This window comes from Pezoporus occidentalis, unplaced genomic scaffold, assembly GCF_034315485.1.
Source record: "Pezoporus occidentalis ecotype Australia unplaced genomic scaffold, CSIRO_AGI_Poc_V1 ctg23, whole genome shotgun sequence".
In the NCBI taxonomy this organism is placed as follows: Eukaryota; Metazoa; Chordata; class Aves; order Psittaciformes; family Psittacidae; genus Pezoporus; species Pezoporus occidentalis.
Window position 1 is genome coordinate 72,160 of NW_026914180.1, and position 18,935 is coordinate 91,094.

At 37.8% G+C, this 18,935-nt stretch overlaps 1 protein-coding gene across 11 annotated transcripts in view; it reads right to left on the reverse strand.

Annotated features, from left to right (window-relative positions):
• The window catches only part of ADCYAP1R1 (ADCYAP receptor type I), a 138,077-nt gene that overhangs the window by 54,438 nt on the left and 64,704 nt on the right, over positions 1-18,935 (reverse strand). For 6 of the 11 annotated variants that reach the window (XM_062621330.1, XM_062621332.1, XM_062621329.1 and 3 more), the window contains one exon: positions 5,117-5,260. In XM_062621330.1, coding sequence (XP_062477314.1) covers positions 5,117-5,260 — 144 coding nt within the window. The remainder of the gene's footprint in view (positions 1-5,116; positions 5,261-18,935) is intronic. The other 5 variants (XM_062621328.1, XM_062621334.1, XM_062621336.1 and 2 more) reach the window with 1 other exon arrangement.

Sequence of the window (18,935 nt, forward strand, 5' to 3'; positions counted from 1 at the left end):
TAGATATTTCCACCTTGGGGTCACTGGTGCACATCCAGCTGGATCTGTAGAGATTTCAAACTACTCCAGATTAAATGTTTATTTGTTTATCTAATGAATTATGAATCTTGCTTTTGTTCCTACTGAACAGATGTCCAAAACCCCCTCAAACCCATCACTACAAGAGGTAACAGCTGTCCCTTTTGTTAGTGATCCTGTAAGGAGATAAATAAAGCAGTACATATGTTTACACCGGACTGACTACTCCTCCCTTAGGGTCATACTATCACACTGCTACAGGTCAAATCTAAAGTACAGAATGTGAACAGGTCTGTAGTCCCTAGGAAAATAATTTTAAAATGTCATTTTATATACATCCCATTATGAGCTTTTCTTTTTTTTAAAATTCTTTTTCTAAAACTAATTACTTTTTATTAAAAAAAAAGGATAAAAGTCTTTCCTCTTAACAGGTAGCAGATTAGTTAAACACTGGAACAGACTGTATCAGGTTAACCTCATCTTCAGTGAAGGAGATGGGTTAGCTGACATCAGTGACATCAAGATTGGAGGCAGGGTGGCCTGCAGTGATCACGCACTAGCGGAGTTTGTGGTACTAAGGGATACGGGTCAGGCAAAGAGTAACATCAGGAGTGGAAAGTCTAGGAAAGCAAAATTCCAGCTCTTCAAGGAATTAGTCAATAGGACCTCCTGTGAAACTGCCATTAGGGACAAGGGAGTAAAAAGTGCTAGCAGATCTTTAAGGAAACTTTCCACAGAGCACAGGAGCTTGTGATCCCAACATAAGAAATCGGGTAAAGGTGGAAAGAGGCTGGCATGTCTGAGTCAAACTAAAGAGCAAGAAGGAAATGGACACACAGTGGAAGCAGGAACAGGTATCCTGGGAAGGGAATAGGGATGCTGCCTGGTTGTGTAGGGATGGGGTCAGAAAGACCAAGGAACAGCTGGAGCTGAACTTGGCAAGGGATGCAAAGAATAAGAGTTTCTACAGGTATGTCAGCCAGCAAAGGAAGGTCAAAGAAAGTGCACCCCCTTGATGAGCATAACTGGCAAACTTGTAACAATGGAGGAGTGAAAGCCTGTGGTCCTGAACAACGTTTTTGCCTCAGTCTTCACTGGCAACCTCTCCTCTCATACCTCTCAAGTGGATGGACTGCAAGACAGAGACTGGAGGAGCAAAGTCCCTCCCACCGTAAGAGATCAGGTTGAAGACCACGTGAGGAACCACTAGTCTATGGTACCTGATGAGATGCATCCCAGAGTCCTGAGGGAACTGGCTGATGCAGTTGCCAAGCCATTCTCCATGATATTTGACAAGACATGGTGGTCAGGTAAAGTCCCCGGTGACTGGAAAAAGGGCAGTATCACACCCATTTGTAAAAAGACTAGAAAGGAGGACCCTGGGATCTACCAACCTGTCAGCCTCACCTCTGTGTCTGGGAAGATCATGGAACAGATCCTCCTAGAAGCTATGTTAAGACACATGGGGGACTGGGAGTTTATTCAACACAGCCAGCAAGGCCTTACCAAGAAAGTCTTGCTTGACCAACCTAGTGTCCTTCTATGGTGGAGTGACTACATAAGTAGACAGGGGAAGAGCTAGATATGTCATCTATCTGGACTTCTGTAAGGCCTTTGACATGGCTCCCCACAACATCCTTCTCTCTAAATTGGAGAGGTATTTGATGAAAGAACTGCTTGGTGGCTGAGGACTTGGCTGAATGGTCATATCTGGAAGGTAGTGGTCAACAGCTGAATGTCCAGATGGAGGCTGCTGACTAGTAGTGACCCTTAGGGGTCAATACTGGGACCAGTACTTTTCAATATCTTCACCAACGACATAAGACAGTGGAATCAAGTGCACTTTCAGTCCAAAATGCCAACTGTATCCTGGGCATCAAAACAAGTGTGGTCATAAGGTTGAAAGAGATGATTGTCCCCCTCTGCTCTGCTCTGGTGGGACCCCACCTAGGGTACTATGTCCAGCTCTGGAGTCCTCAGCACAGGGAAGACATGGCCATGAGGCAGTGGGTCCAGAGGAGGGCCACCAAAATGATCAGAGATGAAACACCTCTCCTAAGAGGAAAAGCTGAAAAGAGTTGGGGCTGTTCAGCCTGGAAAAGAGAAGGCTTCAGAGAGACTTTATTGCAGCCTTTCAGCACTTAAAGAGGGCTTTTAAGAAAGATGGGAACAAACTTTTTCAAAGGGTGTGTAGTGATAGGACAAGGGGTAATGGTTTTAGTCTAAGAGACAGTAGATTTAGGCCAGATTTAAGGAAGAATTATTTTACAATGGGAGTGGTGAAACACTGGAATGGATTGCCCATGGAGGTAGTAGATGCTCCATCCCTGGAAACATTTAACGTCAGGATGGACAGGGTTCTGAGCAACCTTATCTAGCTGAAGGTGCCCCTGCTCAATTGCAAGGGGTTGGACTAGATGATTTTTAAAGGTCCCTTGCAACCTACACTATTCTGTGATTCTATGATTTCTCAAGAGCCCTCCTAGCCTTAGTTACTTCAGAAATGACAGCACCATGGAAAATAAATTTCATCATTAAAAATGAAAAGTTAACATATTTGTGTTGGATATAAATAGAAGCAGCAGAAATATCCCCTGAAATAAAGAATAATTAAAAGGTCCATGGCAGAAGTGTGTTGACAGGTTGGCAAATGGAACATTTCCTGTGCTGTAGATGAACACAACACTTCTCTCCATAGTATCAAACCAGCAATATCTCTGAGCATTGCATCCAAAACAGGCAGAGAGAGAAAAGTGTTATGTAATCATATGTTAGCACAATGCAGCTTGAGGGCATGTAGGGGGTGCAGATTACAAGCCACTGAAAAGGAGGGGTCCTAATAGAAATTTGGCTTATCTTGAGCAACAGGCCTCCTGCAGTTATATCAGAAGATAATAATATATCAGCCATCTGCTGATGCACAATAAATAACAGAAAAGTACTTTGCCTGCAGGCTGAAAGCGTCACTGATAACTAGACAGTGAAAACTTTTGGTTGAGTGCATATCCTGTGCAAAGAGTCACTAGAATTGGTTTGACAATAAGGCTGAATGACAAGTAATCAACAAAAATTGATTATAAGTCATGGAGAACTGAAAAAAAAAAATCCCAAACAACCAAAAAAAAAAAAAACCAACCAAAAAAGAAAAAAACACTTTAAAGAGGGAAGAATATTTCCTTACCCATGTCAGATACAAACCCTACTGGACGCTGATGTCCCGTCTTTTCTATTATCCCTAAACATACATGGCTCAGTAAGTGGCATTTTACGCACTGAGTCAATACTGAACTAGTATTAGAGCAGTAAAGATTATGTTTAATTATATTGGCTATAATTAAAGCACATAAAATTACAGGAGTAATTATATTTTTATACCTGATAATTTAAAGAGGGACTTATCTTTCCCCATTCAAAAATTAGGTGCCTAGTTTGAGTGAACTGCCCTTAGTACTTGCTGGATAAAGAGAGGTAGTATTTCCAAGGTATGATTCACCTTGGGTCTGTTAGAATAACATGAATTGCCTTCTGTGGGTCTCTTACTCTCCACTGATTACAGATGGAGTCTAGAGGACTCATATGGAGAAAAACCTCAAGTTTTACATAAGTCAGTTTAGGTGAGGTGATGATTACCCTTAAATTCCATTTCAAAAGAGCATTTTCACTTGATTTAGTGTCTGGATAGTTCAAATGGATGTATTTAAAGCTGAGGATTTCAGCATTCCTGGAGCTGCGTATGAAACAGTCTCCCACAAATTGTGCTCTGTGTGTGGCAATGCAGAGAAGGTGGATTTTGGATTCAAGACTGTAAATGAATAATTCATTGGTAAAATAATCTTTGGGAAGAAAGGATCCTGGGGGACACTGATTAATTTGTTCCTCAATGAGCAGTGATAATTAAGTGATCTGCAGTAGCCTAGATGGGTACTGGGAGGAGATGGACAAAACTGTTAATTATCAGCAAAGGCTTGTTGTTAGCTAACATTGATGGGAAAACTTAGCTTCCTTCAGTCATTCACCTGTGAAAATAAATTCATGAAACCATGGGAGAAAAAAAAAAAAAGAATTTTGAGAGAACATCTAATCATTCTATGTAGCTGCTGGAAACAACTTAAGTTATTTCCTCTTGTCTACACACAGTGTCATTACCTGACATATTTTCATGCATTTCAAAGGTTAAGAAAATTGAGGAAGGACAAGTGGGTTTTAGTATGCAAATAGCAGCTTGCACAGGGATTCTTCCCACTAAAAAGCACTAGGTAATATTAATAATTAGGTAAAATAGTATTACCACTATTAAGGTAGGTTCTCCTTTTAGTAACAACTCATTTGAGAGCAGCAGCTAGGTTGTTATAAGGATTGGAGCTGGAGTCAAATAGGGTTTAGATACCAGGCACGGTGAGCACATGGGACTTTTGGTCCAAGCTTCAAAGGGTAGGAGAAAGAGAGAAAAGAAAACACAAAAACCTACCTGACCATCTGCAGTATTTTTTGCAAGACAAGGGACAAATCTGTTAGGCATCAATACATGCTAGAAGCAGAAACAGCCCTAATCTTTCATTTGCTGATGCCAGCTGCAAGGGGCAGAATGATGGTGATGTCTCATATCTGTGCACCAATGCACAGATTTTTTGCATCTCTCCAAGAATCTTTAATTCCCACTGACTCCCAGCATAGGAGCTCCTCATATTGGTCATCTCATGCCTATGTTCTCCTTAGACATGAACAGAACCAACTCTGAGATTTAGTTACTTTCCAAAATAGGTTTGAATTGTGAGGATTAGTTATCCAATACCCAAGCACAATTTCAGGTCTCACTGATTTCAGTGGAGATGGAAGGGAAGAATATCCCCTTTAGAAATTACCGTTGGTGATATTTTCATGTTGTGTTGTCTGTGAAGGCTTTTTTCACATGTTCCTTCCCCCCCCTACACACACACACACACACACACACACACACACAAGCGTATATGCAAACATCCTGGTTTTCTGCAGTATATTTTTTAACTAAAGCCTAACTCCACACCTGTAGAGCTTGATTTCCCTCTATAGTGAGTATCTAAGGTGAAGTTTTACACTAATGTTAGCCCTGCAGCTTTACCAGGCAGAGGCAAAGAACAACGAGAAAATACTTTACCATCTTCAGAGATGATAAATCTGAACAGTGCAGGACACTTGACAAAGACTATTTCACCCACACTTGCAGGTTTCCAGCATGTAATATTGTCCCACATTCCTGGGCAACCTATGGAAGGAGGGATAAAATACATTAATAGTGGAAATCCATTGCACTTTAGAGTTGGTTCTTTTTTCTATCCATGAAAAAATATGTTTGTTTAGAATGATAAACAGTATCATTTTCTAGTAAGCTTTCCCTGGAACAAAATAATTTTCATTCATAGGAATAGCATAAAACAGTAGTTGAATGGCACAATACTGGACAGACTTTACCCTTATAGGAGATGACATTCCTTAGTCTCAGCTAAATCACTCCAGCATATACCAGAAACAAATTTTCCCTTGAGCATGAAATCTGCTATCCAGTAGTACTGGGTTAAACCTTCTCTTATTTATGGATCACATCTTTGATTTAAATTCTATACATTTCTGCTGGCTGTAATCCTTGTCAAAGTTTGGGTACTGGTACATTTTGGAATTTGACTCAGGGTGATGCCCGGAAACTGAAAAAAAGATTCTGCTTCATCCTACAGCCATTTTTCCTGGGTGTGTGAAGGGAAGTTCATCTCTTTCCTGTTTTTTTGTTTTCTTAAAAAAAAAAAAAAATACTGGGAATAGCAATGTGATTCCTTACTAAAGAACTGCTACAACATCATTCACTATCTTTACTGAAGTCTTTGCTCTAGAGAATATAAACTCACAATGTCAGAAGAATGGTTTTAACCTCTAGTGATTACTTGCATAAGCTAAAGACAGAATCGGGCCTTTAAAAACTGTTCCGAAATTTCAGATAATCTTGTTACTTGAGGTAATAAGCCTTGAACTACAACTATGAATGGTAAAGATCCAACTTCCTGTTACATGCATGCTGAAAGAAGAGGTGATGACATTGTGGATGGGAGTTGTTTTCTCTTAGGAAAAATTCATGCCTCGTGCTACTGTAAATACAACAAAGGAGCTCAGCTCCTGCTTTATTCTGATCACTGTGTCAGAGTTATGACTGGCTGGAAAGAAGCAAACCCTCTTATAATTCTCTAAACCACCATCTTACTAGCTCATAAATCTAGAAGACTTATCCAAACTTATTCAGTGTACAGAAAAACTCAGAGCAATCTCTCAAATTTCCTAATGCTTACAAAAATGATGTAGTGAAGGAATCTCAAATGGGAACCATTTTCTACCTCAGCAGGAAAAGAAAGAAAAACTAAATCTAAATATCTCCACTACTTATTTGCATTTATTGTTGAGATTAAACACATAATCTTATCAACTGTTAAAAGACCCAAGCTCCATGATTTCCTAAGGGTTTTCTGCTAATATGCTCTCTCTTTGAATATGTGCCAAGCAAAATAAGATCTTCAGTGAAAGCAGATAGTACTTCAAAGTGTCATACTTTTAGACTGGCAGAAGTACAGTATAATGAGTTATGGGTGTTCAACTTCCAAAAACAATGTGGGCTTTATCAACTTTGGGGATAGTAGCAGATTTGCATCACTGGAGAATGTATGTTCACAGGATTGGAACTGATGCATTTTCTCCATCAGCTTTGGTGGCAGGGAATCAAGTTCTCTCTTTTCTCACAAAAATCTAAACCAAGTACTACTAAGTGTGCTGGTTGGGCAGTTCTTGAGTGATACAGTGTTTGAAGAATTGTGTCAGTGTCAAACAATGTTACAATCACAGCATATGATAAGCAGTTGGTGATCTTTCTTACAAATTCAATGATGCAGCATCAGATTATGTAATATTGATTAAAAATCATGCAAACTCCCAGCCCTGTTAGGTAAGAAAACCTTCAGCTTTGACAGATCCATAAAGATACAATATTACTGAAAAATGCTCATTCAACCATTGCAAGAGCTGGAAAAAAAAAAAAAAAAATCTTTAAAATTTCTCCCTCCTCCTCTTTTTTTCACTCCTACCCCAGGTTGTTTCCTTTGCCAGATGAGGATCTCATTATACAAGTACTGTGATTCACTAGAATGTCTCCAAAAGGCTCAAAGGCTGGGGCTTGAAAAGTTTTGGGATACAGTTAATGTACTAAAAATGGAAATCAAGATCACATTAAGCACTGTTAGATTTTATTGTCTTTGATAGCTAGCGTCTGTCCGCACAGTAGGAACTATATTTACCATGCAAATGTGAAGACACGTAGTAATAGGTTTATAGTTCACTGCTATGTTGCGCTCTGTACAAAATTAAAGGATATGTAAATATCCATGGTAATGAGGAATTTACTTACAAGAGGTGTTAGAGACAATCAAAATGGCTAATGAGATCTTCTGAGAACCACCTGCTAGTCTTGCTTGCTTAAATTTAATGGGTTTGATAGCAAAAAGGAAAAATTTCTTATTTTTGATTATTATTTTAACATCAGTTGTCTTCCAAACACTAGGATAGTAATACTGCAAACCAATCCAGAAAAATGCAAGGAAATCCTCATGCTGCATAAAGGAAAGTGAAGACATGGAATAAATATTTTATAGCACTGTGTTTCAAATTCAGTTATACCAGGTGGTTGTTTTTTTGTGGTAATACCATGCAGAGCTAAAAAATAGCCCCATTTAAAAAGCCATTATAAGTTCATTGCGCTAGAAAGCGCTGATGTGCTGACATTGGAAGAGAGGAAGAAAGAAGCAGAGAGTCAAGTAATTTGCCTTAGTTACTAAAAGAGGTGAGGGAGAGAATGGAAAGAATTCACTGTCAGTGAGAATATTGCCTGATCCTGCCTGGAAAAGCATACTTGGAAAAAATAATTTAGAAGTGCAAAGAAATAGATGACAAAATATTAAATAGAATAAAGGCCAGTGTTCAGTATCCCTTACATTTGCAAACCATGATGCAGCCAGCAACTCCTGCTGGGTGAAATATGCCCACGGAAATCAATGTGACTTGAGTGTGAAACTGCACAGCAGGGTCCTCTTCTGGCAGTGACGGTATGTCTCCATTGCTGTGTGGCTTAGGAATGCCCAAGCTAGCTTTGAAAGAAGTAGCTCAGATACTGCAAGCAGCAAGGTGAAGGTTTGAGTGGGCAATTTTTCCTTGTTCTTAATATGTTAGAAATTAGTAACAACAAGTTACATTTTTAAAGAATAAGATTTCATGTGGGCCAGAGTAAAAAAGAAAAATATGGTGGTCTTCTTAATGGATGGTCTTAAAAACAAGGCACCTTGAAGAAAGGACAAATTCTGCCCTCCCTTCCCATATCTGCACTAAAACTTGTGTTTGGTAAACATTGTAAGATTCATCTTGTCTAACGTAAGTCATGTGAAGCTTGGCATCTAGTTTTGGATAAGTACTCAGGCTCTCGTAGCACGGGCAGAAGAGTGTTTCATATTATTCAGCTAGTTAGCTCTTCTTCAGTGGGATGGATGAATCTTTGGGACCCCCTATTCCTTGTCACTGACTTTTGAGGACAAACAAAGTGGTCATTGAACTACAGGATTAGTCAGAACTGGTCTGTTTTCAGATGGCTGAGACTTACCCATTGTCCTGGTTTTGGCTGGGATAGAGTTAGTTTTCTTCCTAATTTTTACCCTCTTCAGCTAAGGAAATTTTTTTCTGTAGTTCCTGAAGGAGACTTTCCAGATAGGCATAATCCCATTTTAAGGTGACAGTGGTGGTGAATCACCATGTGAAGTGTACTTCCATCTCTCCACTGACTACACTCAGCAGAACAAGGACAAGAACCAGCTTACCCTAAAGAGCTTCTTATTGAATGGCTGAAGCTTGTATTCCCTATGTAGAGTTTATGTGGACTTCTGGAGTAGGTATGACCCAACTCTGCCCCTGTTCTTTGAAAAAGAACAGCTCTTTCATAACAAGGGGGAAACTATGGAGATTTATCATTGCAGAATCTTCTGATACATTTCTTAAAATTATACCCAGCACTTTTCCCATCCCTCACTTCAAATTAATCCTCTTGGAGCAAAACACTTTCTCTCTAACCTGATACTCCTGGCAGCTGAAAGGCCCCCTTCTTACCTGAGATGTCTGGACAAGCACCAAGAGGGAAAACAAAAAAGCAAGCAATACTGTTAGAATAGCAGAGATAAAGATCTCTTCTGAAGTTGCTTACAGTCCCTTATCTTTTTCTGCTCTGTCTCAGGCTATCTTGAGAGTGCCAGTTTTGATAGTGGCTATCTATAAACCCAGATTTTAGATGGCCCCATAGCTGAAGTTTGCCAAATTCAAGGAGTGGACCTCAGTTTAAATCCACTGATTACATAGCCTGCTATCTTCCACAAACACAAAGTCACTATGTCACCAGGACTATGTACAAACTGTTCTATAGGTTTGTGTCCTGTTTTCTTATGGTGTCTCTACTGCAATACCCTTATTTATATATATATATATATATATGTATGTATGTATGTATAAAAATCTCTATATTTAAATCCTTTTTGCAGAATCCACAACATCCTCCTATGTCCTTATCCTGCCCTTGGGAAAAATGCCTCCTTCTTGTCTCTGCTAACTTTTTGGCAAGAGAAGGTGAAAAAGCAGACTTTTTTTTTTTGATTGCGAGACCCTGTATACAAATTCACTGCTCAACTTGCTCACTCCTCTTAATAAAGTAGGTAAGTTCTACCTTTCCCCATCTCCATGGAAATGACTATTTGACATCTTTCTTGTGCTCAGCACACCATATTAAAAAACATATAGGAGTCTGCATCTTTGAGACAGCGCACCTCTGTCAAAAGTTGCTGACTTTATCCAGTGGACTCAAAATTACTGGGTGAAGGGGAGGGAGTGAAAAAAGGAGTGGAAGGACTATGGACAAAGGGATTCATGGATTCATACACAGACAAAAGGGAATAGAAAAGAATTTTCATAAAATCAGTTTCTGTGGGAAATTAAGAAAAAATGTAAATACATAAATGCTAGAATGCGGTTATTTTTCATATATGGAAATAAAGGCTTGAGATGAAAATCCATCCTTTCAGCTTGCAGCATTCAGTTTGGTTTTCAGTTCCTCTCCTCATTTATTAGTTTAAAATATCACCTTCAAGGTCATATCGCCTTCAGTAGAGTAATATGAAAGGAAATTCAATGTTACAAGCCAGCATATTAAACTGAATTACGCAATGCACAATAACTTTAAAAGGGCATAATACATATAAAACCTTTCAGAGAGAGGGGGAATATCAGGTGATTTCTGTTCTTTCATAAATCTTGGTAAACACCAAAAAAAGTAAAGGCTGAAGCAACACCTGGGTATGGGGCCTAGATTTTCAAAAGTAATTGACATTTCAAAGTAATAGTATCATGTAGGAGCTCCTATTACAGAATTAGTGGTTCTCTAGGTTTTCTCCAGGTTTTTCAACAGCAGCAAACTTATAACACTGTCAGATCCAGTAGTCTCTTAAAGCCCAGGCCATAAAAGAGTAGAAAAGAAACACCAACTGAAATGCCAAAGTTCTAAAAAGGGGGAAAAAAACAAACAAAACAGCAAGGGTAAAAAAAAAATACTAGAGAAAGACTTTCTATGCTGGAAAAGAGAGTACTTGGTCATGCACAAGAAAAAAGAAAAGTTATTGCTTCTTTAAATGTCTTATATACAAAGCAGGCATTAAAGATCAGGTAAAAGGGAAAGCTGAGCAGAGAAAAAGGAAAGGCTTTTGCCTTCCCAGTTCTGCTCCCAATAGGCATTTTAATTATTTGAACGAGGGCTAATTATTCTTTCACTGTATGTCATCCAGACCAGCTATGACACTAAGAATTTGTTCCTCTATCCAACTTTTCTACTGCTGCACCAAGATGCACCCTGCATTGTCTAATGTGGTATTTATTCATCTGAACAGTATAAACATTATATATGTAAGTCTGAGCTAAGTTCTACACTTCTTTTACAGTGCATAAAGAAAACCAGGCACCACCAGAGGGCACTTCTAGAAGTTTTCTAAGATAAATTATCCTCTGGAGATGCGTATTTTCTTCCACTGATTTGAAAAAGCACCAAAAGGAAGCCTAATCTTAGGCTTAAAACAGTTGGAATTAGAGTAGAGAAATTCCACACATTTAGTACAAGTGATTCAGCTAAGGCTGTATGTGAAGAAAAATAAACTGTTCTCAAACTTAGGAGCACTTGGCCCACCTTAGTATTTTCCATTACCTTTCTTTAGCAAGCCACTGCGCCTGGTATAAACTTACACAACACTATGACTATTTAGAATTCATTGTTTACATAATGATACCTGTATAAACTATGACAGCATTTTCTACTGCTACCTCATTATCAGTAAAGTAAACTGTTTTATGGGATGACATTTTCAGAGATCTAAGATGTACTAAGTGCTGCACTGTTTCAAACTGTTAAAAATATCAGCTTAAGTTTTGAAAGAGAACATTAGAAAAAATTATTTGAGATATTTCACTTATACACCAAGTTAATCCTAAATTATATTAAAAACTAAAAGTGAAAGAAACAGGTTTTTCTTTGATTGGAATGGTGGGGTTTATGGCATAACACTAGAAAAGATGAGAGGAAGATACCAGGCTTTGACTCTCAAAAGATATACATAACTTTTATAGAAATATAGGAAGGAATAAAAGAGCATATACTTTGCATCTGACAAACATACACTGTATTATTTTAGAACTGGTAGCTAATCTTTTTTACCAAAGTTTAACAGAGAGGATTTCACTTTGTTTGGATGTTCTGGATCACTCAGGCACCTTGGTTCACCTTCTGACCACCTTATGACTGAGCCACATAAATTATAAATTAGAACTCTCTGCTTATTCCTACTAGTTTGGTGGGGGAAAAATAGGTGCAAATACACATACAATCACTGTTTGACCATGATATGTCTCGGAAGTGAAAAGAAAATGAAGATCTTCCCATTCACAAAAAATTCAACCATTAGAACCAACCTCCTGAGGAGGATGAAATTTTCTTCTCCGAGTCTCACATGAAGCACACCTCAGAAAGGAAGGCTAATACCAAATTCTTGTTATTTGTACTTGAACATTTTATGAATTATAAAGATCAGTCTTTAAATGACAGGAGCTGCTACCTATAGAGAGGTGTAAACCTTTTCTTCTTCTTTCAAGCTGTTTAATTCTTTACAACCACAGAACATTTATTCTAAATTGATACTTATTGCTGTTCTTGCACTCTTACCTGTCCAGAAAACCTCATCCAAGAAAATCTCCAGAATTTTTTAAGTGCTGCCATGTGATTTGCATTAGGTGAGCTTTGGAGAGTTTTAAAAGGAAACCAGTTTGGCAAAATCTTTGGAACATTTATTTGTCTAATTATGCAGAAGAAGAAAAAGCCAATAATCTGGGAAACTGAGAGGTTTTGATTATTTAAACTTTCTTTAAATGTAGTGGAAAAGAACGATTATTCATCTGTGAGAAAGTCACCACTTGCTGCTTTGAAGGCAGAGAGACTGTGAAATTACACAGAAGAAACTGAGATTTTATTCCAACACTGCTGAAGAACAGAATGACACAAGCTGCCAGAAGCCGAGCCAGTGCCACGCTTACCAGCTGCAAATAATCTGGCATCACTTAGGACATGGGCTATGTGATATCATGGGGTAATGTTGGAATCAGCCTTGTCTAGCAGCAGCTGGTACCCCTCACTTCTTTTATTGCTTGTGGCAGACAAAATGACTGTCACCATTTTACCCCACTGCCACACCATTCTGATTGACTTCCCTCCCCTCTCAGGAAAAGATCATGGACTTTTTTTTATCAACTCTATCTTGTATTAATTCTCCAGGCTAAGAGAGAAAGGAAAAGGGAGACTATTCCACCAGTGTCTAACAGGCTTTTCATATATCACAGAATCATAGGATCATAGAATCATATAAGGGTTTGGGTTGGAAGGCACCTTTAAGACCATTTAGTTCCAACCCCCTTGCCATGGGCAGGGACACCTTCCACTAGACCATATTGCTCAAAGGCCATTCAGTCTGGTGCTACATGACTTACATGACTGGGCTCAGCATCATTTCTGAGAAGAGCATAGTAAAAATACTGGCTAAATTTTGAAGAGTTCAAGACAAAGTTTGAGATAAAGCAATGGAGTAAGAACCAGGAATATGGGTTCCTCTTCCTCTGTCAGATCCTACCTGAATGGATGCTCCCTTTCATAGGCACAACCTATCCATTAAAAGTGACTGAGGACAACAGGATGTAGCACTACCACCTGTGTCTTTGTGTTTTGAATAGTTTCAGTTAACAATATTAACTAAGTGTACAATTTGTTGTGGTGATGTATATTATCTAATATATTATCTAATATAAAAATGTTATCTATATTTTTACCCACAAATGTTAATGTGCCTCAAAGTAAATGTTGGATTTCAACTAAGGCTGCAGGTAAGGAATCTTTCCACAGCACTGAAATGGGACACAAACTTTGAAACAGTCTCTGGGTATGGGGATACTCTTCAATCTTAAAAAAATCCCAACATAGAACCAGATTTTCAATGGAACTGATTCAGACAAAGCGTGAGGTCAACAACTGCCTAGTCAATAACATTTGTCAATAATTTTGACTTGTTTCTTAAATAGAGATATTAAACAACTGAAAATAGCAACTGACCTCAAGTCTATATGGCTGATAATTTCGGAACTTAAATTCTGCTACACATCTATTAAGTTCCCTCAAAGGAATTTACAAATTATCATAATTTAGATTTCATGGTAGCTCTGGGGGTAAGAATATTTTCTGCCTTTTGTACAGCTGGAAAACAAAAAACAAATCAAAACAAAATAAATGATGACACTGAAATCTAAATACTTGCTGGAGCAACAGTTGTGACAGAACTCATAAAGAAGCTGCCCCTTCATGTTCAGACCCCTGTCCTTTCCACTTTTTCACTTTCGTGCTGTTTATAAATAGATTTTTCTTAGTGGAAAAGACACATCTGTAGTAGAAGATAACTTGTAACAGATCTTGGACCAAATTTATTCCTGATCTAAACACAGTGACGCCAATGTGGATACTCTTGAGAGGCATTTATTCCTTGTTTACTCCTTCGAATCTTCTGAGAATGAGAAATGACTGAATTAAGTAATTTCTTCCAGTGTGCAAATTCCATAATCTCTCCTGGAAACAGTTCTGGTGGTGAGTCAAGCAATTCTTTATTAGAGCCCATGAGACCTTATGAACTACTGAAGGAAACAAAGGAAATGGATACATTATAAAAAGCCAGTTCATGCTCTTTTAAGACTCAACACCTTGCATTTCATACTCCTGAACAGGAAAACAGAAGCTGTATTTTGTTCAACTGTCTGGAGTAACCGAAGGAGAAATCTTTAAGTAAGGTGTGATTAAATAAGAATGTCAGAGTTTAACAAAGCTTGCCTCATACTGAACTACTCTTGCTGCCCATGATGTATTCAGGGTAGAAAAAATAATGCTTAAAATTAAATGCAATCCAACCTCACAAGGATTTGCATACAGATGGAAAATTTTGGTCAAAATGAAAGAGAAAAGAGGAAATTGTATTACTATCCAGCAAGTTCCTAGCTACTTGATGCCTTCATGTCAAAATTAAAGATATATAAAGACCTATGCCTTCATCTGGGCAGTTTACAATCTAAAGTCAGTGAACATGCATTGTGAGGGATTTTTTCCTTTTTTTTTTTTCTGGAAAGATATTTTTTGCAGAGCGAGAAGGGGAAGAAATGGAATAGAATGTGGACTGGGAAGGAACCACCAGTGCCATCACACCCAGACCAGCACTATCATCAGCAAGCAGAGGCCATTTAATTTAATTCAGAAAAAGTAAATGTGTACACACTGCTCACAACTCTATGTCATGTAAGCTACAAAATACAGTCAACAGTAAAGTACAAAAAACTGAAACCCCATAAACATTATATGAGACATAGGAAGAGGTCAGAAATATTTCCAATATTTAGATATATATGACATGTTAGGCGAAAACGTCCAGAAAACCATAGGAAGTTAACACAAGAAGGCCCGACATTACATTGGTGTTAATGTGGAAAAACATGAACTGCTAGAGACAAGATATTTCTCATTTGTTTGCCTTTAGGTCAAAACAGGTGTGGTGAATGTGTCTTTCTTTCTCTAAAGGCTGGAATGATAGAGGAAAAAATGGGAAGTAGTCGTAAGAGAGTGCTGAGGCTGTCATCGCTACTTGACAATTTATGCTAGAAGACTAGTAACATACAGAAATATGCATCAAACCTCCAACACTGCTGGTTTAGTCACTGCCTCCATAAAAGCCATTGCAGTAGTCATTGCAAGAAGTGATATTTTGGCAAGAATATGGGGTTTAACCATATTTGGAAAAAAGTGTCTGCAGACCTTCATTTTCCTTTTGCTTACTCCTTTAAATGAGGGGTTAATTCCAATAAAGTCAATAAGTTTCCCCATGTATGAAGCTGCTGTAAGTCAGAGACTAATTGGTTTAGAGAGTTCGATATGGGTTGCAGAAAAAATGAAAATGAATTAAGTGTATTATTCCTTCTCCCTCTCTTCTTAGTAGAGAATGTTAAAGACAGAAGGAAGAGAAAATGCTCTGTGGTGTTGCTCAAAAATATGTGTGGACAGGCAATTACACTACCATCTGAAGTAATAAATAACAATGAAAATTTGCATATGTCTAATCAATATTCTTTTACTGGTTGTATCTCTTGGAATGTAGAATGATTATGGGAAACCAAAGAATAAGCCTAAAAGGACGTTGGGAGGTCACAGAAATGATTCCCTGCAACCAGAGAAAATAAATCATAACTAAAATATCCAGAAGGAAATTTGGGAGTTCTCATTGTCTGTGACATTCTCATTGGCTGGACAAAGGATGAGAAAAATATGTTACAGGGCAAAATTCTGCCCTCTTGAGTTATAAAGTTCCAGAAACTTCTTCATGCTTCAGTCATTTGACAATTTTTGCCTTTCAATGAACTGTGACACCATAAGTGTCGTATAAAGGTGGTAAAAAAAAAAATCATGATACTCTGTCAGTGAACAGATGTTGTACTACTTAGCAGATATAAAATTAACCCATGTTGTAAAACTGAGATGTAACAGGTATACAGTATGGGTATATATTTGCATATATTCTCAAATAGATTACTTTGTCCATAGATTAACTTAGGTCATATGTAGAAGAAAAAATAGAAAGCACACAAAACCCACTCCATTTGTAATCCTAGAGAGAAATCTTATTCATGTGAACAGGAATGATCAAGTGTAGTAATCATACCATTTGAACTTTTCTTCATTAGTTCTCAATCCAGAATAATAATGGAAAACAAATCAGTGAATCTGGTATATCCTGTATGAAGACAATTATGAAATAGTTCTACTGACTGGAGGTGCTGTATTTAACTTTGTTCTAGCTTATTCAATTATGATAACATGGTTTCTGTTTTAAGCAGTTTGCAGGTTAGCAGAGAAGGGCTGCAATTATATTAGTCATTTGGCTGTATGACCAAAAACCTGGAGCAGATTCAAGTACTTTCACATCATCTGAACAAAGACAAGGCATGTTCTTAAAATACATACAACAGTCCTTTAGCACATTTTAATGAATTGTTTGGCTTTCTTCTTGTCACAGGATTTGGGCACACTCTTTTTACACACTCTAATAATTGTTTTTCTCTTCTAAAGCATTTCATTGTGCATTGACTTTTATGTCCAGTAATTTTTTTCACACAGGTCCTGGACAGGCACTCACTTATGGATTATTCTAACCTTGCCTTTTGTTTTGGTTGTGATTTCTAGTTGCATTGTTTCATTGCACTTCCTTTATTTGTTTTCTGTATAGGAAAGAAAACAATCGATTCTAGCAACTGCGTAAGCATGAAATGTATGGCTTGATTATCAAAAATTCAACGTGCTATAGAAAGGCAGGCATTCAGAAAGTCTGAAATGGCTTTTAGAGTAATCAGAAAGGAAAGGAAAGGAATCAATAGGAAGAGCACCTGCAGGTGCTCATCCACAAGACCCATCTCTACTCTAGAAGGGTGAAAACTGCATCATTTACTTTCAGACATGTGCCTTGCCTGGCAAAAGTAGCTGGGTAGGATTTCCACTTGGTTTACTCACAAAAAAAACCCAATCATCAACAAACAACCTCAAAACCACCCACCCTCCTCTCCCCCAACCCCCCCCCCAAAAAAAAAAACACAAAACCAACCCATCACCACCCTCAAAAAAAAAAGCAAAACTAAACCAAACAACCCCCCCAGACAAACAAACCCTAGAGAAAATAATATAGTATGTGTGAATTATGGAGAAGGAGAAAAGCCAGGACTTGGAAGTGAAATAGACAGTTAATAATCTCTTTAAGATTATGGACATACCTTGAGTGAGACTCAGCTTGTATATTAAGACACCTTAATTTAGGTGTTTTAATATGCAAACTGAATGTAAATCTCAGCATCCATCAACTGTACAAAGAGTCTTGGGAGACTAGCCAGGTAATCTAGCCAATAAATTAGATGTCTAACGTCCAGTGATGCAATTTTTCCTCAAGGAAGCCATTTTCCTCTAAATACAGAGCCCAGTGTGGTTCTTTTTACTGAAACACTACTGAAAATGCCTGCTGAATCCAGTGGGTGTTGAGGTTGGAGGTTGACGGCAGCAGAATTACAAGCGGAGAAGGGCGAGAGCTGTTCCTGGTGCTGACCACAGAACCTCCCACCGTCGGCTGGGTTTTGCTGCTTTTCTTGTGGTAAAAGGTGTGACTAGTTTAAGGCTTATTGAAACCTTAAAAGTGTGATTTCTTAGCAATCTTTTCAGAGAACAATCTTGTAGTAGCTATAAATATATTATTACCTGTGAGGTGAGTCTGTTTGGATACGTCCTTATGGCTTGAGGCTTAAAACTCTTAAAAGTGAAAGTGGCTTTAAACTACATGTTTACAGTATGGTGTAAGAGGCAGGTAATTACTTTGATTCATCTGTAAATCATTTATAAGATGCTATGTATTCATCAAGCTGTCAAAATCATGAGTCTTAATGGCATCCAAGAGCAAAATTCAGAAATGACGACAAAAAAAGAACATCCATTTTAAGTGAGATCAGTCTGAAGTCTGGTTGGCAAGTTTCCTAAATTCTATTCCTTTCCAACTATCTTGCAGGAATAATATTTGAAAACAAAAGCAAACAAAAAACCACAACAAAAACAAACAAACAGAAAACCAAACCCAAAGCAAACAAACAAAAAACCCCAATAAAAACAAAACAAAACCAAAGAAAACCTACCAAAAAAACAAACAAAACCAAAACAAACAGAAAAAAAACCTAGAAGACAAACAAAAAGAAGAAAAAGCTGGTTTAGAATTGAGCTCTAACATTCATTGTTCCTGTAGATATGAAATGAGGAAAAAACAGATCACACATCAAAAAGAAAGAAGGTATATTATCCTATTTCTGAAGTATCTGAAAAAAAACAAATTATCTACCAAACATAGGCTGGTCAAATCAAGTTTTATGCTCTTTTTTTACTTCTTCTTTTCTTTTCCTTTCCTTTTTTTTTTTTTAAAAATTTGCCATGGAAGAGCCTACATGTCCACTTTAACCAAACATTCTGCTTTCAGACAGGTAACATGAGATTAATTTCACCTTTAGACTTCAGCATGGTATTGCTGAAGTATTCCTGCACCACAAAATTCATATTAGAGAACAAAATCTTAAACTGGGAAGCATAACAACCAGAACAGACCAAGTTCATTTTTTTTCTAATAGAACATGCAATATTATTCTCTCTAGAATGAATGTTTCAATACATCAAGTTTTATGAC